At 37.9% G+C, this 21,431-nt stretch overlaps 2 protein-coding genes across 5 annotated transcripts in view; one reads left to right on the forward strand and one right to left on the reverse strand.

Moving 5' to 3' along the window:
- The first annotated feature begins 769 nt into the window (after positions 1–769).
- On the forward strand, positions 770–8,713 carry TIFA (TRAF interacting protein with forkhead associated domain). Of its 3 annotated transcripts, XM_044225904.1 has the most exons (3): positions 770–876; positions 1,362–1,530; positions 7,350–8,713. In XM_044225904.1, exon 3 carries the CDS (start codon positions 7,374–7,376, stop codon positions 7,929–7,931), a length of 558 nt encoding a protein of 185 aa, XP_044081839.1. In that variant the 5' UTR covers positions 770–876; positions 1,362–1,530; positions 7,350–7,373; the 3' UTR covers positions 7,932–8,713. The 3 variants fall into 3 exon arrangements, with proteins under 3 accessions (XP_044081839.1, XP_044081840.1, XP_044081841.1); XM_044225905.1 differs by lacking the exon at positions 1,362–1,530; XM_044225906.1 differs by lacking the exons at positions 770–876; positions 1,362–1,530 and adding an exon at positions 1,537–1,545.
- A 2,466-nt stretch (positions 8,714–11,179) lies between these two features.
- AP1AR (adaptor related protein complex 1 associated regulatory protein) overlaps positions 11,180–21,431 on the reverse strand; it is a 43,993-nt gene continuing 33,741 nt past the window's right edge. Inside the window, exons 5-10 of one of the 2 annotated variants that reach the window (XM_044224232.1) lie at positions 19,854–19,950; positions 18,583–18,681; positions 16,539–16,597; positions 15,816–15,889; positions 14,638–14,763; positions 11,180–13,077 (exon numbers count right to left, since the gene is read on the reverse strand). In XM_044224232.1, coding sequence (XP_044080167.1) covers positions 12,812–13,077; positions 14,638–14,763; positions 15,816–15,889; positions 16,539–16,597; positions 18,583–18,681; positions 19,854–19,950 — 721 coding nt within the window. In that variant the 3' untranslated portion in view covers positions 11,180–12,811. The remainder of the gene's footprint in view (positions 13,078–14,637; positions 14,764–15,815; positions 15,890–16,538; positions 16,598–18,582; positions 18,682–19,853; positions 19,951–21,431) is intronic. The other variant, XM_044224233.1, reaches the window with a different exon arrangement.

The raw sequence follows: 21,431 nt of genomic DNA on the forward strand, positions 1-21,431 counted from the left end.
AGTGGTCTGGGGCAAGGTGAGGGCATCATGGGTAGCCACGGGCTCATTTGGAGCTCTGGGGCACGTTCAAATCCCGTCTTTGCTCTTGCTCACACTTAGCCACTCTCAAGGCCACAGTTCATCACCTGTAAGGGGGACCTACCCTCCCTACTGTGAGGATTAAATGAGATAATACAAGCCGTGCACCTGGCTAATTTAGGAAGTAAGTTCAACTCCCCGCCTGCCCCTAGCCGGTCCCAGGCCTCCACTGGAAATGGGGAAGCGGAAGGGCGGGGAGAGGCGAGGGGTCCTCAACTTTGAAGTGGTTCTGTTTCGTTTTCAAAAATCTAGCTCACTAGCCACAACCTCTTCGGAGGGGCCTCTTGTTTGGGGCGGTGAGGTCCCCACCAGTTTACTGCGCCTCGGACCTGGCCTGGAAGCGTAGCAAGGTGGTCGGGGTCTGGGCTTCGCGTGGATACGGCGTCTGCAGCCGCAGGCACCTGGCAGAGTTGGGAGGGTGCGCACGCGGGGCTTGCGTCCGGGCTTTATGAAGCCTTCGGGGCCGGCTAGGGGGCGCAGTCAGCCGGGAGCGGGAGGAGGGTGGCGCGCGCCGGACGACCCGTGGCCCGCAGCTGCCCGCTCGCCGGGTTCGCGCGCGTCTGCGCCCCTCGGTTCCCCTGCTCGGCCCCGCCCCCTCGGCTCCCTCCCGCCCTGTCCCTCCCCCAGGAGCAGCGGCGCGGCCGGCTGGCGCTTGCTAGTGTGGCTGAGGGCTCGGGGCGGTGGGCGGGGACCGTCTCCTGACTCCGGCCTCGGCGGGGTGGCCTCCATTAGTGTCGCGCGGAACCCCGAAAGCGAAGCCGCTCTGGGGAGTTAGTGCACCGACTCCCGGGCCCCAAGGTACTTGGCAGGCTGCGGGCTGGGGGTGAAGTGGGGAGGGTGTCTTGTCTGTTCATCGCCGCAGAGGGAAGCTTTGTCCCCGAGTCTTTCGCGGGGCTCGGTGGAAAGTCACACCTACTGCTCCTGCGGGCTCAGCGCACGGCGCGCTCGAACAATTCGATGAGGCACGGCCCCAGCTTTATAAAATGCGGGGGGGGGGGCGTACTGAAAGGAAATACCAGAAATGGGATGCGTTTTCTTTATAATTTTCCATGTGCTTTGCAAGAGTTCTGTTTGTTTTCCTAATCAGAGAACAAAGAATTCCATTTATCAAGCGGAGCTCACAGAGCAATTGTGCGTGGACCCCTCGGCGTCCCCCAGGGGACTTTTCCGCGGGGCTTCGGGTTCCCTGGAACTCCGGTTCTCTGCCGAGGGTTCTTCTGGACCTGCCCTTCTTGCCTCAGTGGAAAATAGAGTAATCTCCTGTTTTCTGGGACTTTCCCCAGCTTTCAGATTGAAAGGAGGAATTTCGCAAAGCCTCCGGAAGCCAGAACCCACGCTGTACCCCGTAGCGGATGTCCACTGTCACCAAGAAGCTGGACTCTGCAGATCTGATTAGGGTAACAGGTTAACCAGGTCGAGTTGGAGAAGGAGGACCCTGTCTCAGAAGCAAAAGTGAGCTCTCTTAAGGTTTTCCTCTTGCTTTTTTTGGTTTTCACCACCTCTTTTGAGAAACCTATTCTTTAAGAATTGCTTCTGCTGAACAGTAGTAGAGTTCACAGATGTCTTCGAAGACACACTGGGGGGTGAGGACCGGCGAGGGAGGTTCGTCGCAGGGATAACCCTGCCTTTGGCTGTGCTTCGGGTTTCTCTTTCCTCTTGTTAGCTCAGTGTTGGGTGTTGGTGAGGGAGAGGGCCTTTTAAAAAGGCTACTTGCAATGACCGATGACATACTTTCTCTTGAGATTATCCATCCATAGGATGGGAGCTGAGGAGGGATGAAAATAAAACTGTTAGAATACCTTGCTTATTAAGGTATTCTATGGCCCAGAACAAACTCCATTATTTCACTGCAGCTCACCTTATAAAACAAACTTAAAGCATGAGAATCCTCTTGGCATGCATGACCACCCAGGGGCACCAAATTTCTGTTAAACTGCTTGGACACCTGGCTCCTCCTTTGAGCAGAAATTTCTTTTTGTTCATGACAGTTGAGGTCCAAACAGCCTTTTTGCAATGTCAGGTAGTATGTCTCTTTACTGGCTTTGCCCAACTTTGGGAGGGATAGCTGGTGTGTGTTGTGTGTGTGTCTGTGTGTGTGTGTGAGAGAGAAAGAGAGAGGGGCAGGGGTGGGAGTGTGGGAGTGTGAGCAGGTCCCTAGAGACTGTATTTTTGCTCATAACACCTCTATACATATCTATTTTTATTTCCTTTGAGAGGAGTCAGAAGGCAACCTCAGAGTCTAACCCTTAGGCAACCTCAGAGTCTAACCCTTCTTTTGACAGCTCAGAGACTCCCAGGTAAGTATGTATACTTCTTCCTGTCCAGCAAAGGAGAGGTTTACTCTTCTGACACTCAAGAATGGGGCCCTCACCTGATGTATTATGCTTTCTGTGATAAAGTTCTTGATAGCAGGGCTCATTTGCTCATTTTCATTTCTATATATTTATTGTGGTTCATTTGTGAATATAGATGTTACTGTGTATCACCACAGTGTTTTAGAACTTTTTCTTTAAGCTCTATATCCATCATGGAGTGAGAACTCATGACCCTGAGATCAGGAGTTGCATGCTCTGCTGACTGAGACAGCCAGGCAAACCATGCTTAATAATTTTTTTTTTAAAGATTTATTTATTTATTTGACAGAAAGAGATCACAAGTAGGCAGAGAGGCAGGCAAAGAGAGAGAGAGAGAGGGAAGCAGGCTCCCTACTGAGCAGAGAGCCCCCTGAGGAACTTGATCCCAGGACCCTGAGATCATGACCTGAGCCGAAGGCAGCGGCTTAACCCACTGAGCCACCCAGGCACCCCCTGTTTTATAATTTTTTATGCCAGTTATCATCACAGTTAGCCCCTTTAATATTTAGCTAATCTCCACTTCCATTTAATTCCATAAGAATCAGATGGCTTGTAATTTTGTAAAGAAATTATTTGTTAAATGTTTGATTAGACATTAAGTACACATGGTATATAATTTCAAAGGTATAGAATGTGCAATGAAAAGTCTCCTTTCCACCTCTGACCCCAGGTTCCCTCCAGAGATAACTACTTTTATGACTATATAAGCTCATTGTTTTTCTATCTTTGACAACTTATGCCAGGCATTTCAAAAAGCTGCTTTTGAGCATTTGCACATTAGTAAGTTTTTTTTTTTTTTTTTAAAGATCTACCATGGCACCTGGGTCGCTCAGTCAGTTAAGCGTCTGCCTTTGGTTCAGGTCATGATCCCAGCCAGGATCCTGGTGCATTGGGCTCCCTGCTCAGTGGGGCATCTGCTTCTCCTTCTGCCCCTCCACCTGCTCATGCTCTCTCTCTCACTCATTCTCTCTCTCAAATAAATAAATAAGATCTAAAAAAAAAAAAAACAACAACAAAAAACACAAAACCCTCCAATTTATTTTAGTTTACTTTAGGGTTTTTGTTAGTTTCAGTCTTTCCTGTCTTTCTACTGACCACTCAGAAATGGCAGAGATACAGGCCACTTGGTAGAGGGAGCTTGCCACTCTAGAAATGAACAAATAAATTACTTTCTCAGTTCCTTGAACTGAGAGACCATGATTTATTCAACTTTGGAGCTCCACAAACAACCCACCACAATTCCTAGTGAGTACTGGGTCCCTGCAAATAGACATACAAGCAGACTTAGGGATAACTAGTACTCTCAGTAACCTCCTGCTTCAAAGCCTCTTTCTCCTATGAGGCAGCAGTAACAGCACATATCCCTCCCAAACACTAGAATCTAAATTGGTGTCTTGCTGGTTTTAGTACACTTCCATGGCCGTCCTCTCTACAGATTAACTGCTATCGTTTGTGGAGTAACTGGTAACAGGGAGCAGTTATTTGTTGTGGGTCAGTGAGGTTGTATTTCTTTTCTGTTTGAATCCTGCCTTTGATACTGGCTTTGTGGCCTGGGCTACTCAGCTAAACCCTCTGAGACTTAGCTCCCTCATCTGTGAAGGGTGATTGGTAGGGTTATTCTGAAGATGAGACAGTATGTGTAAATGGCTAGCATGGTACCTGGCACGTGGAGGGCATACAGTAAGAAGTTAACCCTGTTAACTGTCAGGGTCTAGGGTCGTTTCGTACTTTCACTGGAGAGGTGGGTGGATGTCAGCCCAGGCAATATTAGGGCTCAGGAACAAATGACTTTAAACCAAGATTTGATTTCGTGCTCATATTACACAACCTTTTTGGCTCTGTCTTTGGCCCTTCTCCCCTCTGGGATAGAAGCTGAGCTGCTCTGGGGGACGGCTGAGGTGGCAGAGGCCAAGAATATTGGTGGAACTACACAGTGGCTTTTAAAGCTTCTGCTTGCAAAGAAGCTTCTATGTCACTTCCATTCATGTTTCATTAATATGGTTGTCACTGCAGTGGGAAGTATCATCTCTCTGAAGGGGCAAGGCCTGGTAGGGAGGGGCAGCAAATATTTGACAGTAGTATGTCTACCTCAATATTTTTGGAAAGTCACATCGTGATCCTAAAATTTGTCAAACCCTAAGAATTGATTCACACCAAGAAACTAGTAGCCATTGATTTGATAAACCAGATGCCAATTTTTCCCCCTTGCAGTGAATAATATGCCTACCCTGAGAACCAGGCACAAGAGCTTGTATGGGGCAAACTTTCCTTGGTAGATTTGCTCAAAAGCATGAATTCTAAGCTAATTCGTTATAGGAAGAACACAAAACAAAATTTGGGTGTTACCAAAAGATTGTACCCAGAATACACAGTGGTTTTTTTTTTTTTTTTTTAAAGATTTTATTTATTTATTTGTCAGGGAGAGAGAAGGAGAGAGAGCAAGCACAGGCAGACAGAGTGGCAGGCAGAGTCAGAGGGAGAAGCAGGCTCCCTGCGGAGCAAGGAGCCTGATGTGGGACTCGATCCCAGGACGCTGGGATCATGACCTGAGCCGAAGGCAGCTGCTTAACCAACTGAGCCACCCAGGCGTCCCTACACAGTGGTTTTTAATCCAGTTCTCCCTTTGGAACTGTTATTGTCCGAAGTCCCAAGAACGAACCAGAATGATGGTGGTGTGTCCTAGACCAGGCTGAGATCACTGACAGATTCTTGCCCCTCCTTTTTAGGTTCTTTACTTGTTAACAAGTAAAAAAATTTCTTAAAAAAAAAAAAAAGATTTTATTTATTTGACAGACAGAGATCACAAGTAGGCAGAGAGGCAGGCAGAGAGAAAGCAGGGGAAGCAGGCTCCCTGCCGAGCAGAGAGCCCGATGTGGGGCTCCATCCCAGGGTTGCTGGAGGGGAGGTGGGTGGAAAGAAGATAACTGGGTAATAGGCATTAAGGAGGGCACTTGACATAAATGAGCAATGGGTGTTATATACAAATGATGAATCACTAAATTTTCTCCCTGAAACTAATAATACAGTATATGTTAACTAAATTGAATTTAAATAAAGAATTTAATAATAGAAAAAAATAGCGCCATAGCTGCAAAACAGGAGGAAAGATTGTATTTTAGAAATAAATAGCAGCAAGTGTAGAAAGAAAAGGAAAGCCTTTTGGTTTTATTTTTTTAAGCAGCATAATAATTCTGATACCAACATCTAATATAGATGACAAACAAAACCACAAATCAACTTCACTTAAGATCATTGATTTCCAAACCTAAACAGTTTTTAAGGAATGCAGGGAACAGTCAGCATCACTCTGTTGATGTAATTTATCACCATGCTGGATTAAAGGAATTCTCCGTAGAAATTCAAATATAAGGTCTATGTATATGTGTGGATATGGAAACAAAATTACTAATTTAAGAATGCAAGGTCTAGAACTAAATACAGTTTGTTCCTGTTTGTGTCAGAAAAAATTTTCTCTATGTGTAGAACTATGTGTGTATGTGTGTATGAGCACACACATAGTTATGTTTATTGTATAAAGAAAATTTCTGTAAGGATAAGAGCAACTTTTACAGTGGTTGACTCTAGAAGGATTAGGGTGGAGGGAAGATACTCTAAAAATCTTTTTTTTTTTTTAACCATATCAGTTTTTAAATTGTGTGCATTTAATTCTTTTAAAATAAATTAGTTTTAAAATGGCAGTTCTGTGTCAGAATAATCTCTCCAAGAGTTTGGTAATTAATTCTCCGGTCCTGTTATACTGCTTTATTCCACTGATTATCAAAGGTGCATGTAGGCAAGTGTAGATGGGGGGCACCACAGGGCCAAGAGCTCTAGAGAGATTTAGCTCTTAATAGCAGTTAGAATGTGACTCATGACAGTTTGTTCAGTCATTAGGGAGCAATTGATAAAAATAAATAATTCCAGTAGAGTGTGTGTACATCTTTTTTACCTGTTCATCTATCAGTGGACACTTAGCTTGCTTCCCTATCTTAGCTAAGTACTTATTATATTTAACCCTTTACCTACTAGAAATATAAGTATGTAAATAACAAATGTTGCAATTGTTCATAATTTTTAAATTTCTTTAATCAGGTTTTATAATTCATAACATCTAATTCCAATTTAATTAATAAACTGTAGGTTTTCTTTATGTGTATATCCTCTGAGGGCATTCAAAACAAGGGGATTATTTATTCCTGGTTTTTAAAATATAGCTGTCATATTTTCTATGGGCCAAGTCACTATATTTAAATGAGAATGGAACTGAAGTTTCTTTATGTCCCTATCAAATAACTTTATTATTAACAAGTGTTTCTTGTTATTGTCTAGATTTTGTGTATGGTCTGTTGTCAAACTAGAAGAGAAAAAGAGATAGAAAAAGTAATAGGGGTGCCTAGGTGGCTCAGTTGGTTAAGCGACTGCCTTCGGCTCAGGTCATGATCCTGGAGTCCTGGGATCGATTCCCACATCAGGATCCCTGCTCACCAGGGGGTCTGCTTCTCCCTCTGACCCTTCACCTTCTCATGCTCTCTCTCTCTCACTCTCATTCTCTCTCTCTCAAATAAATAAATAAAATCTTAAAAAAAAAAAAGTAATACACCAGATCTCATGGGACTCAGTATACAATTTCACTATGTGCTAATTAATTGAGTATTCTATGTATTATCTTTTCTTTTTAGCGTAGTTTATTCTTTTAATTTTCTAATTTTTTTATAAGCATATAATGTATTATTAGCCCCAGGGATACAAATCTGTGAATTGCCAGGTTTACACACTTCACAGCACTCACCATAGCCTATGTATTATTTTCTCAAAGTCTAAATAAATCCCTATCAGATTTTCATCAAAATATTAGAATTAAAGATTTCAGTGCTTAAAAAATGGGAGTGTACTAACATGCTGGTTTGATTCTTGCAGGCAAGTCATATCCCGAGAGGCATCATGTCCAATTTCGAAGATGCTGATACGGAAGAGACAGTGACTTGTCTCCAGATAACTGTTTACCATCCTGGCCAGCAGCAAAGTGGAGTATTCCAATCAATAAGGTTTTATAACCGAGATAAACTTCCTTCCAGCGAAGTGGTGAAATTTGGCCGAAATTCCAACATCTGTCATTATACCTTTCAGGACAAACAGGTTTCCCGAGTTCAGTTTTCTCTGCAGCTGTTTAAAAAGTTTGATAGTTCAGTTCTCTCTTTTGAAATTAAAAACATGAGTAAGAAGACCAGTCTGCTTGTGGACAACAAGGAGCTGCGCTACCTAAATAAAATAGACCTGCCTTACAAGTGCATGGTCAGATTTGGTGAGTATCAGTTCCTGATCGAGAAGGAAGATGGAGAGTCATTAGAGTTTTTTGAGACTCAATTTATTTTGTCTCCAAGATCACTCTTGCAAGAAAACAACTGGCCACTCCAGAAGCCCATACCTGAGTATGGTTGTTACTCATCCTGCCTCACCCAAAACACTTCTCCTACAGAAATGGATGAAAATGAACTGTGAACACGGAGGGCTGAGAGGAGAATCATGAAGGATGAAGAAATCTATAGACATTTTATGGATACTTCACAGTTTATTAGTATATTACAGTCATCTGTTGTCAAATTTGGCATCTCTTATTATCATTTTGAAGTCTTTAAATTGTATTAGTCATCAGTTAAGTCATTTGTTACATACCTAGATGTATTTTGGAATTACTGTGTATTATTAAGAATTATTAAGCATATTTAAGTGTATATCTGTGAGGGTTAATGTACAAGAAGTATCCGTGCTGATGAAGGGATAGTGTTCTCAGTAGGATTATTTTCTTTTTATGCTTGCTTTTAGTCCTGTGTTTTGTTTTGTAAGGAACAGTCTCTTGGTTTGGTCATATTATTTCACAAGTAGCCGTTTTTCAAGGTCAAGGCTGTGGGTGTGTTGTTACTGGTGGTTTAGCCTGTTGGTACCTGCAGTACTAGAGTACTAGCCTAATGTGTTTTGGAGAACTGTCAGTGCATCATTGTGGTTTTAGTATAGGAAGCCCTATCTGAGCAATAATACCTTTTCTATGATTTCCTTTCTGTAGAATAATAGTGTTTATTCCCAAAAATAGAATTTTCCTTGTATATATTCAGTATCTAAAACCAGTATTTTGGACATTTTAATGAACCACTGCTGTGTTTAGGATTCTTTTTCAGTTTTCTTACCAAACATTGACTTTTATGTACCATTCATTTTTAAATTCCATGAATTTGAAATTTTAACAACATTCATGCATATAATAAAGTCAAAGTTTAATTCTGTAACCATGTTCTTTGAAACTCATTCTGGAGAAGGGAAAGAACTGTTCTTAGACTGCTTACTCTAAGGAAGGAGTGCCAGAGGCCTCAGGCAGAGGCTGTGACTGGGGATTAAGATGGCTCTAGCTGGGGGCGCCTGGGTGGCTCAGTGGGTTAAGCTGCTACCTTCTGCTCAGGTCATGATCCTGGGGTCCTGGGATCGAGCCCCACGTTGGGCTCTCTGCTCAGCCGGGAGCCTGCTTCCTTCTCTCTCTCTCTCTGCCTGCCTCTCTGCCTGCTTGTGATCTCTCTCTGTCAAATAAATAAATAAAATCTTTAAAAAAAAAAAAAAAAAAGATGGCTCTAGCTGTGCCCCTCTGCGTATTGGCTCCAAATCTCCATACATCACTCCATGTGGTGGCACATGGCCATCGGTAGTTCCTGTGATACACATTCTTTGGTTTCCTGCGTCCATCTTTTTTTTTTTTTTTTTTAAAGATTTTATTTATTTATTCAACAGAGAGAGATCACAAGTAGGCAGAGAGGCAGGCAGAGAAAGAGAGGAGGAAGCAGGCTCCCTGCCGAGCAGAGAGCCCGATATGGGACTCGATCCCAGGACCCTGAGATCATGACCCGAGCCGAAGGCAGCGGCTTAACCCACTGGGCCACCCAGGCGCCCCTCCTGCGTCCATCTTAAATCTGCTTCTTTTGCCAGTTTCTCTACCCCTGACCTCTAAATATCAACACTTAGTTGGGCTGCTCTGCCAATATGCTGCACCAGGGTGATCTTACCTAGTATAATGACTTAAAATACCATTTACTTATTAATGACTTCTAAACTTGGACCTCGACCTGTTCTCTGAACTACAGACATATGCATCCCATCACCTTTTGATGTCTTGATATAAATTCCTCATAAACACCTCAAATTTAACTTCCAAAACAGAACTCTTAATTTCCTTCACCTTTCTAAATCTGTTCCTTCCACTACAATTGTCAAGTTGGAAACCAAAGTTATTGTGAAGTGTAGTTGCTAGGATGGCTGTCATATTTCCAGATTTAACCAGCTGGGAGAGAATAAACTCAAATAGACTTAATTACTTCCACATACCCACAAAAGCAAGGTCAGCATGAAGTCAGTGTTCCACATCCCTGGTCCCTAGGGCTATCCCTTAGACATTGGACCAGGGAGGCCAAATGACACCTAAATGGAGGGCAGCTCTGTTGTTTAAGAGCCAACTCTAAACTCCAGCCTATTAGCCTACATCTGTAGTGAAGGGAGTGAGGTGGAAATCTCTGCTTCACTAGAACCAGGAAGTGAGATGAGAAGTTGCCTCATGGCAGCCTTCTGCAAGATAGGGGAGCAGATAATAAATGGCTTTGTCCCATCTCCTGGAAGACTGCCTATCTTGCCATGTTCTGGGAAGGACCACAGGGCTTTGTTAAGATTTCAGTAGGAGTGTGGTTGAGTGTTGCTATACAGATGTGCAGCGAGCAAGGTAGCCAGAGCACCATGCTAGATGCATTATCCTACAGTTCTCTTGGATTCTCTTGGATTCCAGCTCTACTTTTGCCCCCATCTAGCCTATCAGAAAATCTTGTTAACTCTACCTCTGAAGTTTACCAGCTCTGCATTCCTATCACAATTATCAACCCAAGTCACATCATGTCTCATGGCAAGTATCACACATACACTCTTGTCCTCTTATAACCCTTTCTCTACACAGCAGCTAGCGGAATTTTTAAAAAATGCAAATTGGATCACAGTCCACTCTGGCTTACAGAAAGTCAGTGGCTTTATACATCAAATAAAATTAACTGTTAACCATAGTCTATAAAACCTTACATGATCTGGCCCTTAAATACCCCACCAATATCATATATTATTCTACCTCATGATGCTTCAGTCCCCGTGACCTTTTCATTCTCAGAACATACCAAACGTTCTCCTACACCTCACGAATTTTATAAACATGCTTTTGATATACAGGCTTTTTACTTGGCTGGTTCCTGCTCAACAGTTAGGTCTCAGCTCAAATAACATCTCAGAGAAGACTTTCTTGAACTACCAAAGCAGTCACTTGGTCCCCAGCTATCCTGCATCCTATCATCTATTTTCTAACTGTGATCTGTTGTTTTCTTATTTACGTGTTTCCTTGTTATTGTCTTGTCTCTCTCATCAGAATGTAGGCAAGAGCTTGGGCACTGTAAGTCTTTTTACTACTCTGTCCCCAACAAGCTATCAGACTCCGTAGATTCTCAAATATCTGCTGAATAAAAAAATGTTATTTCCAGTTTTTTTGTAAATACATAAAACAAGAAAATTAATGTTTTCTAAGCAGTTAAAACACAAACATTTTCAAATTTAGTTCCATCCTGCTTTCCTAACTCACTCCTTTTTGTCTTCACAGCAGATTTAATAAATTATACCTAAGGAGACATAATTAGGTTATGTTTTTAGACTAAAACTAGTAATGATCAAATAATTTACTATTTTTAAATGTAAAAATGTGTTTATTCACAATCCTTGAGAAGTTACCATTCCTTCAAAAAATTTTTTATGAACAAAATGCCAAGAAAAATTACAATAGTAGCTTATGCCAAACCAAAAATATACATCTGATGTATACAAACTTTAAAAAGCATAACACAGGCAATGTGAATATAGATTACCTTTAAAATATTTCCAATGACAAAGCTACAACTTAAATTATGTTAAGATAGTCATAAATAATAGTATTACCTAATATATTTACATATTTAAAGCATCAAATTTATTTCTATGAGATAAAAAGAAGATGAAACTATAGATGTCATTGCCTAGCAGTTCAAATATTGAAAGGGCCACATGATTTTTTTTTTTTTTAAGTACAGCAAGAACTTTAAGTTACTATTTATATCTGGACCTTCCTATATTTTTGAGAACATGCACTGTCATCGCTGCAAGAAAAAAAGAAAAAAAAAACACCAAGGAAAAATCAGAAAAGAGTTTGCTTACTAAAATCATATTCAATCCTCAGCAAAATTAAGACAAGCAATTAGGGAGTGCTTTATAGCCTTGGCCTTTCAAAGTGAGACACACACTTTAGGGAAAAGAAGAGTTCACTGTATATCACAAGTGCAGTTATTTATACTGATATGCTTAGTTCCATCCCATTAAAGTACCTTGTATTACAAGGCAAAAGAAAGCTTAATAAAATCAATGAATCCTTTCACCCCAGAAAGGATTTTATTTCGAAATACCCGTATTGCCTTTTTAGGTTTTCCTTTCTTAAAAATCATGCACAGAGAATATGTTCTGTGTAAAATCTTTCTAAGACCATTCATTGGAAATATAGAATTTAAAAAAATGACACCTAGAAATTTAATATATCAATTAACTTAAAGTCAATATTCATTGATAGTGGCAGCATGTAAAAGGAAGTGAAGACCTAAATATATGTATTTTCTTAAATATTACTTTTGACTACTAGCTTCAAGTGTCTGAACTCTGAAAGCCTATTTGAACATCTCATATCCTTTGTTCAGACTGAATCAACATTATTATACTACAAAATGCAGTTAAGTGTAGAAAAAAACTGGTATTTCAGCATTTCTTTAGGGTCATCAACTTAATTGTGCTTACTATTAGATAATAAAATTTAAATAAGTCACAGGAATAAATAATGATGGAAAAGGGAACACTTATAAATCTGTTCTGGCAGTCCCTCCTCATGCTCCCTTCACATCTGCTGAGAATTAACACAAAATGCCTTAATATTTTCATAGTTAACTACTGAAATAGGCTTAAGAAAGCATTCAAAGTAAAACTAATAAAGCTATTTTAAAAAGTGAAGATCTACAAATAGTAAACACGAATGCTATAAAGAAGAGTTAAAATAAATTTAACTGATAACATGACAGAACCATTATATTGTTTTTGAAAAGCAGAAGGCAGATGATGAAATTGCACTTAATTCTGAAGCAACTCAGATATAGCCTATCATTCCTATTCCTTTGTAATAAGCATTTACAACATGTTTTCTTATCTCCCTCTTACAAAAAGGCTCAGCACAATCACTGATACATTCTAGTTGGTTTTTAACATTTGGTCACAACTGATAAACAGTGTCATACAATTTTACCCTATCGTTTCTGTTGATCTGCATCAGACTGCTTTATGCCAGAATCAGACAGTTCTAATACAGGATTTACAAATCCAGAATACTCGGAATTGCCATTATCATCCATTTCAGCACTAACAAAGTCATTCTCCCACTCCAGTCCATTGGAATCATCAGAGGCTGATGTAGGATTACTTCCAGTCTTCTTGCTGCTATACTTAAGTGCTGCTCGGAGAATGTCTTCCTCTGTTCTGGAACGTTCTCTCATAGGAAGCATGCGATTCATTCCTGTTATTTGGAAGGAGTTATTAGAAATCTCAGTGAACATTTTAAAGGCTATATTAAAAGACATGATGGTTTAATAATGTAGTTTTTGTTTAATAATCAGACTTGATTTGTAAATTTACTTAAAGAGTCAGTCCTATGGAGGCCTTATGTTATGGGAAGGTTTCTGGTGGGTTCTGTCTTCTACATAGTCTAGTTTAGTAACTGTGTTAATGACTTTAATAATAACCTTGAAAGTCATGTTATCTACAAATCTAATTAGCATACGGATAGTCTGGATGACAGAATCAGGAATTAAAAGATCTGAAAGGCTTTAGATCAAACTGAACAAGATGCTACAATAAAAATATATTTTATTAAAGTCTGCTGATTGGGATCCAGATAGGAAATAACGTAAGTACAGGATTGTGGTAACACTGGCTGAGAAGAAGACTTAATTAAGTTAATGCAATCTTTGGTAAAGTTATTCAAGCTTCCTGTATCTCTGTTTCTTTATGATAAAAAAAAAAATGGGTCAATTAGAGGACTAAGGTATTCCATCCCAAAATTCTATGAAATATTTCATGCTTACTATTCTTCTTAAAGTCCTACATTCTGTAATTGGTTCTTCATTTTCATGGATTACATAGTTCTTAAAGTGAAAATGAAAATTTGAGCCTTATTCAGTGAAATGGCCTTTAAAAAAAAAAAATCCACATTTGAGGGGCGCCTGGGTGGCTCAGTGGGTTAAGCCTCTGCCTTCGGCTCAGGTCATGATCTCAGGGTCCTGGGATCAAGCCCCCAATCGGGCTCTCTGCTCAGCAGGGAGCCTGCTTCTCCCTCTCTCTCTGCCTGCCTCTCAGCCTACTTGTGATCTCTCTCTCTCTGTCAAATAAATAAATAAAATCTTAAAAAAAAATCCACATTAGAGGCCTTGCTATCTGTCACACCTGTACTGGTGTTTTATATAAGTTTCATTTCATCCTCACAACATTCATATGTTTATTTGTCCAATATTTACTAACTTCTTATTATGTGCCAGGCATTTTTAGACCCTGGGTATACAACGGTGAATAATCATCCTTTAAAGTAAGCTTATTATTCCCTTTTTATGATGAACAAACTGCAGCTTAAAGAGAGTAAGAAATCTACCTAAAATACTACAGCTAGGAAAACATACCAGCTAAAATTAAAACCTATGTTCATGTTAAAGCTATTGTACTACACAAAAAACTCCTAACAAATGGCCAAATTTATAATGAACCAAAAGATAAAATTTTGGCTTTAGGTTGACCACAAGGGGGCAGTAATTCTCCTTACTGAGTAATATAAAATGGGTGGATTACAGAAACATTAAAGTGAAAAATTAACATTATTTTTAAAAGCTCAAGAAACACTAAGGATTACACTATTTTCTAAACCATTTATCAAAAAATGATAATCATTAATAAGTAAGAGACCAAGAAATTTTTATATCGATTTTTTAAGGCCTTGCACTCCCTTCAATATAAAGTAAAATACCAAGTAGATTTCTATAGGCTAACATGGATTAAAATGTAAGGTAAAACTGTGAATATAAAATACCTTCTTCATCTTCCCACTCTAGATCGAGGGATGTGCTATCATCATTTCCACTTGATTTAGTTTTGGTCATTAAATCACAACTGCTTTCTGTATTTGGTGTCAGAACTGTGGCATCTGATGAGAGTCCTAGGATATACACCAAATATAATGTGGTCATTATACTATACCACAAATGTGGTCATTTGTACTCTTTTATCACAATCATTTGTTCTGTAATATTATCTATAATATTATTATAATGATATAATTTATAATATTTATAATATATACCAAGTATATATTAATTTATAATAATATATTATTATTATTATTCCTTTTAATATTTTAAGAAACAATTATTAAAATCATCACACTGGTAAGTTTTTGTTAGGAACAACATAGCTCTTTTTTTCCCTTTTTTTTCTTTTCTTTTTTTTTTTGCCATACGGCACGATAAACATGCAAATTTAAATGAATTATACACTTTTCCAATACAATGAACTCTAGGTAACAGTCAGTTACAAAGAGGAACAAAAAATAAATGAAAAAATAAAAAAGAAAGAAATCTGTTTTCCAAAATGAAACACTACTATGCTTCCATTACTGGAAGTACGGGAGTTCTGACTTTTGAAACTTAGAGAAAAACACTTCGATCTTACAACTCAATTTGTAGTAAGTAAAATAAGTACACTTTTGTACTACTTCTTCCCACCTTCCCTTTTTCTGGGAGGCAGAGAGGTAAATCCTCTGGGGGGTATCACAGTAGAAATGGAAAAATGAGTGTTTGACTCTCCATCAAGATCTACAGTAATAGCCTGAGATTTTTCTTTGCTCCAACTCCTTTTTAAAAAAGAAAGATAGGGGGTGACTGGGTGGCTTGGTCGGTTGAGCATCCAATTCTTGATTTCAGCCCAGGTCTTGATCTTGGGGTCACAAATTTAGGCCCCCTGTTGTGCTCCATGCTGGGCGTGGAGCCTACTTAAAAAAATAAATAAAATAAAATAAAAAAAAAGAAAATTGTATAATTGTATAATTAAACTGTATATTAAAATTGTATAATTAAGGACTAGTTAACTGACCTATCCGGAAAATACAAATTTAGAGGGCAGAAAGTTCTATCGAAACAGAGTCAAGATCTCCAATTATCTGTTTACAGTGGCATGAAGTTAAAAAGTATGCATATATTTTAAAAGACTTACTACTACTTCGAAAAACTTCATACTGTGACTTTATATTTCTCAAACAAGATTCAAAGTCATCTTCTGGTCCTGAACTGTAAGTAAAATAAAAGAAATATATTCGTAATAGATGCAACATAATGCATGCTTAAGTTAATTTATGGCATTTTAGTCTGAAGGTCTATCCCACACAAATTTATAATTACTATACAATTAGAGTAACCTAATGAAAATGGGTCTTAATTTTCTTAATGCTAGCAGTAAATTGAAAATGATAAGATTTTGGTTAACACTGAAGTCAATGTTTAGTAGTAAGCCCATCTTCATAATTTATAATAATGAATCATGAACAAGGTTCTTTTAATGAGTGGAAAATATGACTCTGGAATGTGTCTTCTAAAAAACGATCACATATAAACCTTATTGTAAGAGAGATGTGCTTAGGAAAACACAAGCAAGGCAAGAGGTAAGAAATTTATCCAAAAGCATTCAGTGTATTACTGCATCATTTTCTACATAGAAGATACGACCACTCTTAAAAATGCAATGAAATCAATTCAATTAAATAATGATCACTTTCCAATGTAAGAAAGCAAATTTTCTCAGTATTCTTACAAGATAGTGTCTATGTTTTTTAGGGAACACACAAACATAATATGTATACAAACACCCAGAGCTGAACTGTACTCTCTTTGGAAATTACATTTTCTACCGCAAAGGGAAGTAGTATGTTTCACTATTTACCTCTGATATTCTCCATTGTTTGAAGGATGGTATCGCTGCACAACTCTCTGCCTTTCTTGCTTTGGAAACATAATGCAATACAAAATCACTCTCTGTTGCAAAATTATACTTTAAAAAATCATTCATGCAACACCAAAATATATTTTTTCTAGTTCCTAAAAAAACCTTTAAAAGTTATTCTACTTTAAGTCTTTTTCCTTAAATGTATCACTGTTCATTTCTATATCCTCTTATTTATGGTTGCAATTTCTCCCGATCTTTCAGTGTATGATCGTTAAGGGTCAGAATATTTATAATGTTATTAAAAACTAACTTTTAAACAGATATATATTGGTGTATTGAACATTCTTTTTACCCCTAAGAACTTCTAATAACTGGAAGGATGAATGGTAAGAAAAAAAACAGTTAAAACAGTAGATGAAGTTCTATTTTGGCCGGAATTAAGTAGCAAAAGAACTAAAGATCTACAAGAACTGGCTAAGCTGACTGAGAAATAATAAAAACAAAGGATTTAGAAGACCTGTCAGATAGTTAAGGCTCTGACAGTTATTAGCTATGTGCCCATGGCACATAATTTACTTTCTGTTTTTTTTTCATCTGTAAATTATAGATGGCTATAATACTGCCCAAGCAAACTCACAGAGCTATAGTGAAAATCAGATGAACTTTCATATATCTGTGTATCTTTTCTGTGCCAGTGGATGTGCACAGAGTGCTATATGTTCCTGCATCAGTATTTAGTCAGGGAAGAAAAAACTCAGAGAATTCGGGAAAAACTCAGAGGACCCAAATAGATTCTGCATATGGAATGCTTTTGTCTTTAAAAGGTGAGCAGTAGAGGATTTATTATAGTAAAAAGTGTTATACAAATTATAACCGGAAAAATATTTTCATTTCTTAGTAGAAGGGAGTTAATTTTTAAACTTCTCCACTAGTTAGAACTTACTAAAAAAAACACCCCCCCCCACTCTCCCATATAATCTAATTAGTCTGCTGAAACAGATTAATCAAAATGACAGGGGAGCAGGGGGAGAATGAGAGGGAGAAAAAGGGCGCAGGTCACATATAAACTCATAGCTGTATGACACGATTTTTCAGTTTCTCTAAGCTACAATAATTATAATGTGACATGATCTTTGTACTACTTCAGTTAATGTTACAGTAGAGAGTTCACATAGGCAAGATATGGAGGAAGATACTAAGTAGGATAACTGGCTTAACACTGTTGTTCTTGAATGCTGGCTCTACCATTTATTAACTAGGATTTTATTAAGCAAGTTATTTAACATCTCTGTCCTTTGACTTCCCCATCTATAAAATGAGGATTGAAAATGTTACCTGCTAGGATTGTTGCGAGTATTAAACAAAGTAAAACATGTAAACTAACTAAAAGAGTAATACCGTAAGTGCCTGTTATTAATAATGGTCTGGCATTATAGTAATGCCGTATAAGCATGTAGCATGGTGAGATATAATAAATCTATTGCTTTCTCTGATAATATGCCAAAGATTTCTCAAGACTCAAACCCCAAATCTCCCAAAGACACAAGAATAAAGACAAGAAATATACAATATTTGAAAAAGAGACAAATTGCCCAGCTTACCAGATTCAAAGAAGTATAAGAAATTGCAGTAGTTCAAGGAATTGTTTAAAAAAATACTCACAAAAATAAACTAAAAAATGCTGCAGAAATTATGTTTAAAGAGTAGTTTTACAATGTTTCCACCTAAGAGTATATTTATTTTTCCAAAAGAATACTGGATTTTGGAAAACTACATTTCATCTTTGGGATAAACAAGAATTAGCTTCAGCTAATTTAAACCGAAACAACATTCAGTATCAAGCACATACTTTGATGTTATTTCTAGTTTTTAAATACAAGCTAATTTGTCTTTAAAATTCCTAAGAGTATATACATAAATACATTCGTTTTTCAACAAGAAGCCCTTGATTCTAGGATGGGGAAAGAATCTCAACTAGGATTTATCAGAGAAAATCAGGAGAAAAGTAGCCCTAATATATGTTGGGGTCTTTTCCCCTCACCTCCAAGAGCTTTCGCTGCTTTGCTGCCCTGGCTGCTTCACGCTGTGCAGCGTATAAAGCTTCTTCTTCTAGTCTTAACTTCTCTTCTTGTAAGGCTAACTGTACATGAACAAAACAGTAAGGATTAACAAAAATCAGAACCTGTCTAACTGCTCTAAAAATAAAATGTTTGTTTGTAAAATTAAAAATAAATTATTAAAAAAATAAATGATCTCTACAAAGCATAATAGAATCAAAATTTTTGTGATTTCTCATTTCAATTTCTCCTTTTATAAAATAATTCCAATGATATCAAACATATTATTGAACTCTTTAGAAGTTGAATTATGAAGTAGTAGCATTTAATTTGCAGAAATACAAAACTGTCTTCCTTTAGAATATGCAGTGATCTTCATTCTCAACAATTCTTCCAATGCCTATCACCCTGACTAGTTTAATGGTTTTGGCTTTTGTAAGTCTAAGGTCTTTAAACTAAGGCCAATCATATCACCATTTATCAAAGTGAAGTAAGCTTTCACGAAGTTCATGTCTCATTGATGTACATGTGTTCTGAATTTTATTTCTATCCAGTTAATCAAAAGTTACTTTCAAATTTAAGTTCTTGCCATTCATAATAGCATACTAACTGCTTTAGTGATAATCCATTGCATGTCATATCAAACTTAAAAAAATTTCAACAATTTTTCTCTTTAGCCTAATATTAGCATCTATTGCATTGCTTAAATGAATGCTGCTGAAATCACTAGTTAATACTTAAAAGATTATTCTTAAATCTATAATAGAATATGACTAATTCCATTTAGTAAATAGCAAAACTATAATTACAGACCATTCCTATAAACACATTAAAGTAAGTATAACATTTATGATTATAGTTTATGGTTCACTTACTAAGAATAAACAAGTTAAGACAAACAAAAAGACTTAAAAAATATTTACTGTTAAACAGACTTTTTAAAAGTTGTTTTTAAACATAAGAATACATGTATCTCGTCAGAGTCTCTATTTGTGAATTAAGAAGTTAGTTTTTAAAAGAACATATTATCTTCATTTTTTGCAGCATATGATTTCTGATAAATTAAACTGAAATAAAACAAACTATAATAGACTAAAATTTTTTTTAATTTTAAATAATCTTCATCTGTATAATATCTAAATATAGATCCAGTGACTGTTCATAAGGACCATATTAATTAATGAAAACTTTCTCCATAACATAAACAGAGGTCTTATGATAACATATACTTAAGCAACATAAAAATACTATTTACCTCTTTTTGAATTTTCATATCAAGATCTTTCTGTTTTTCAGCAATAGAATCATAATGCCTCTCTCTTAGGTTGACAATTTCTTCCTCAGTAAGAGGCCTACAGAAAAAAAAATGAGGGAGAAAAAAGACAGAAAAAAAAAATTTTTGGTGAGAACAAGTCCAAATAAAACACTGATCAACCAGAAAAATACTAAAATTGTATTGTCAAAAAAGTATTAAAGTAACTTGATGCTATAACTTTAATGGTTAAGAGTAAAAAGGTATACCTTTTAACACTGGCTATAATTTGGTATATACATTGAACATGATGATATATCATCAGAGTATTTTTCAGTACTATAACCACTTTTAAGAAATGCAGACTACATTTATCACTTTGGCTCTGCTTCAGCCATCTGACCATATCCCAAAATGTTCACCAAAAAGTATAAACTTCAGTACACTATGCTCTGATGGCCCTCTTACCATTCTGGAACTCTTAACACACATACACACTACCCTCCTCCTGTTTATCCTGCTCAGTAGCTCTGGCTACTCCAGGGTCTTGATCCTTCCATTTTCTCCCTGTCTACGTATCCTAATTACCTTGCCACGCTTCACATACAACCAATGTGGACACCATGGCAAATCTGAAGTACTTTCTTACCAACATACTCACCTTCTTGCAATCCTATCATGATACCTCATTCACCCAGCTTATTTTCTGACCTTGGATGAATTCCATGATTAGCCCTTTCTCCTGACAGCTGCTAGAGAAAATCTAAATTAGCAATAACCCTTTTCTTGGACATGGTCAACTCCTTCTCACACCTTAAGCTAACTACTTAAAATCTTCAAGTACTCTAAGTTCCTCATTCAAGCTCTTTTCTCTTAGAAGTCAATTCCATCCCATTCTGAGACATGGGGAGCACCAACCAGCAACTCCTTCAACTTCTTTCTCCTCCTCCTCTTACCTAAAGTCAATCTTTATTTCCCCCTCCATCCTCTGAAGAAGTGGCATTGCTTAACTTGTTCAAGGTCATCTGCTACACGTATACTCTTGATTCATTCACCACTGATACCACCCTTCCTCTCTGACTCCACGGAATTCTCTGGGACATTGCTCTAACAATTAGCCCCTCTCTTTCATCTTAACCTACTCTTTTTTTTTCTGTCTTCACCTCTCTTCCTTTTGAAGGGAAGTGGGAAGAAAGAAAGAAAGGAGAAAAGAGAGGAAAACCTTCATTTGACTGTATTTATCTTTAGATTTTTTTTATTTTTATTTATTTGACAGACAGAGATCACAAGCAGGCAGAAAGGCAGGCAGAGAGAGAGGAGGAAGCAGGCTCCCCGCTGAGCAGAGAGCCCGATGTGGGGCTCGATCCCAGGACCCTGAGATCATGACCTGAGCTGAAGGCAGAGGCTTTAACCCACTGAGCCACCCAGGCGCCCCTGTATTTATCTTTAGCTACACCCTCTCTCCTTCCCATTTCTGCTAAAACTCATGAAACTGAATGTATACTGCTAACGCATCTAGCATTTATTGTGTCAAGTTCTCTCCCATGCACTTTACACATATTAACTAATTTTAATCCTCAC

This window comes from Neovison vison, chromosome 11 (genome assembly GCF_020171115.1).
Source record: "Neovison vison isolate M4711 chromosome 11, ASM_NN_V1, whole genome shotgun sequence".
NCBI classification, from domain to species: Eukaryota; Metazoa; Chordata; class Mammalia; order Carnivora; family Mustelidae; genus Neogale; species Neogale vison.

Coding starts and splice junctions, on each gene's coding strand:
- TIFA (XM_044225904.1), top strand. CDS start 7,374: ATGTCCAATTTCGAAGATGCTGATACGGAAGAGACAGTGACTTGTCTC.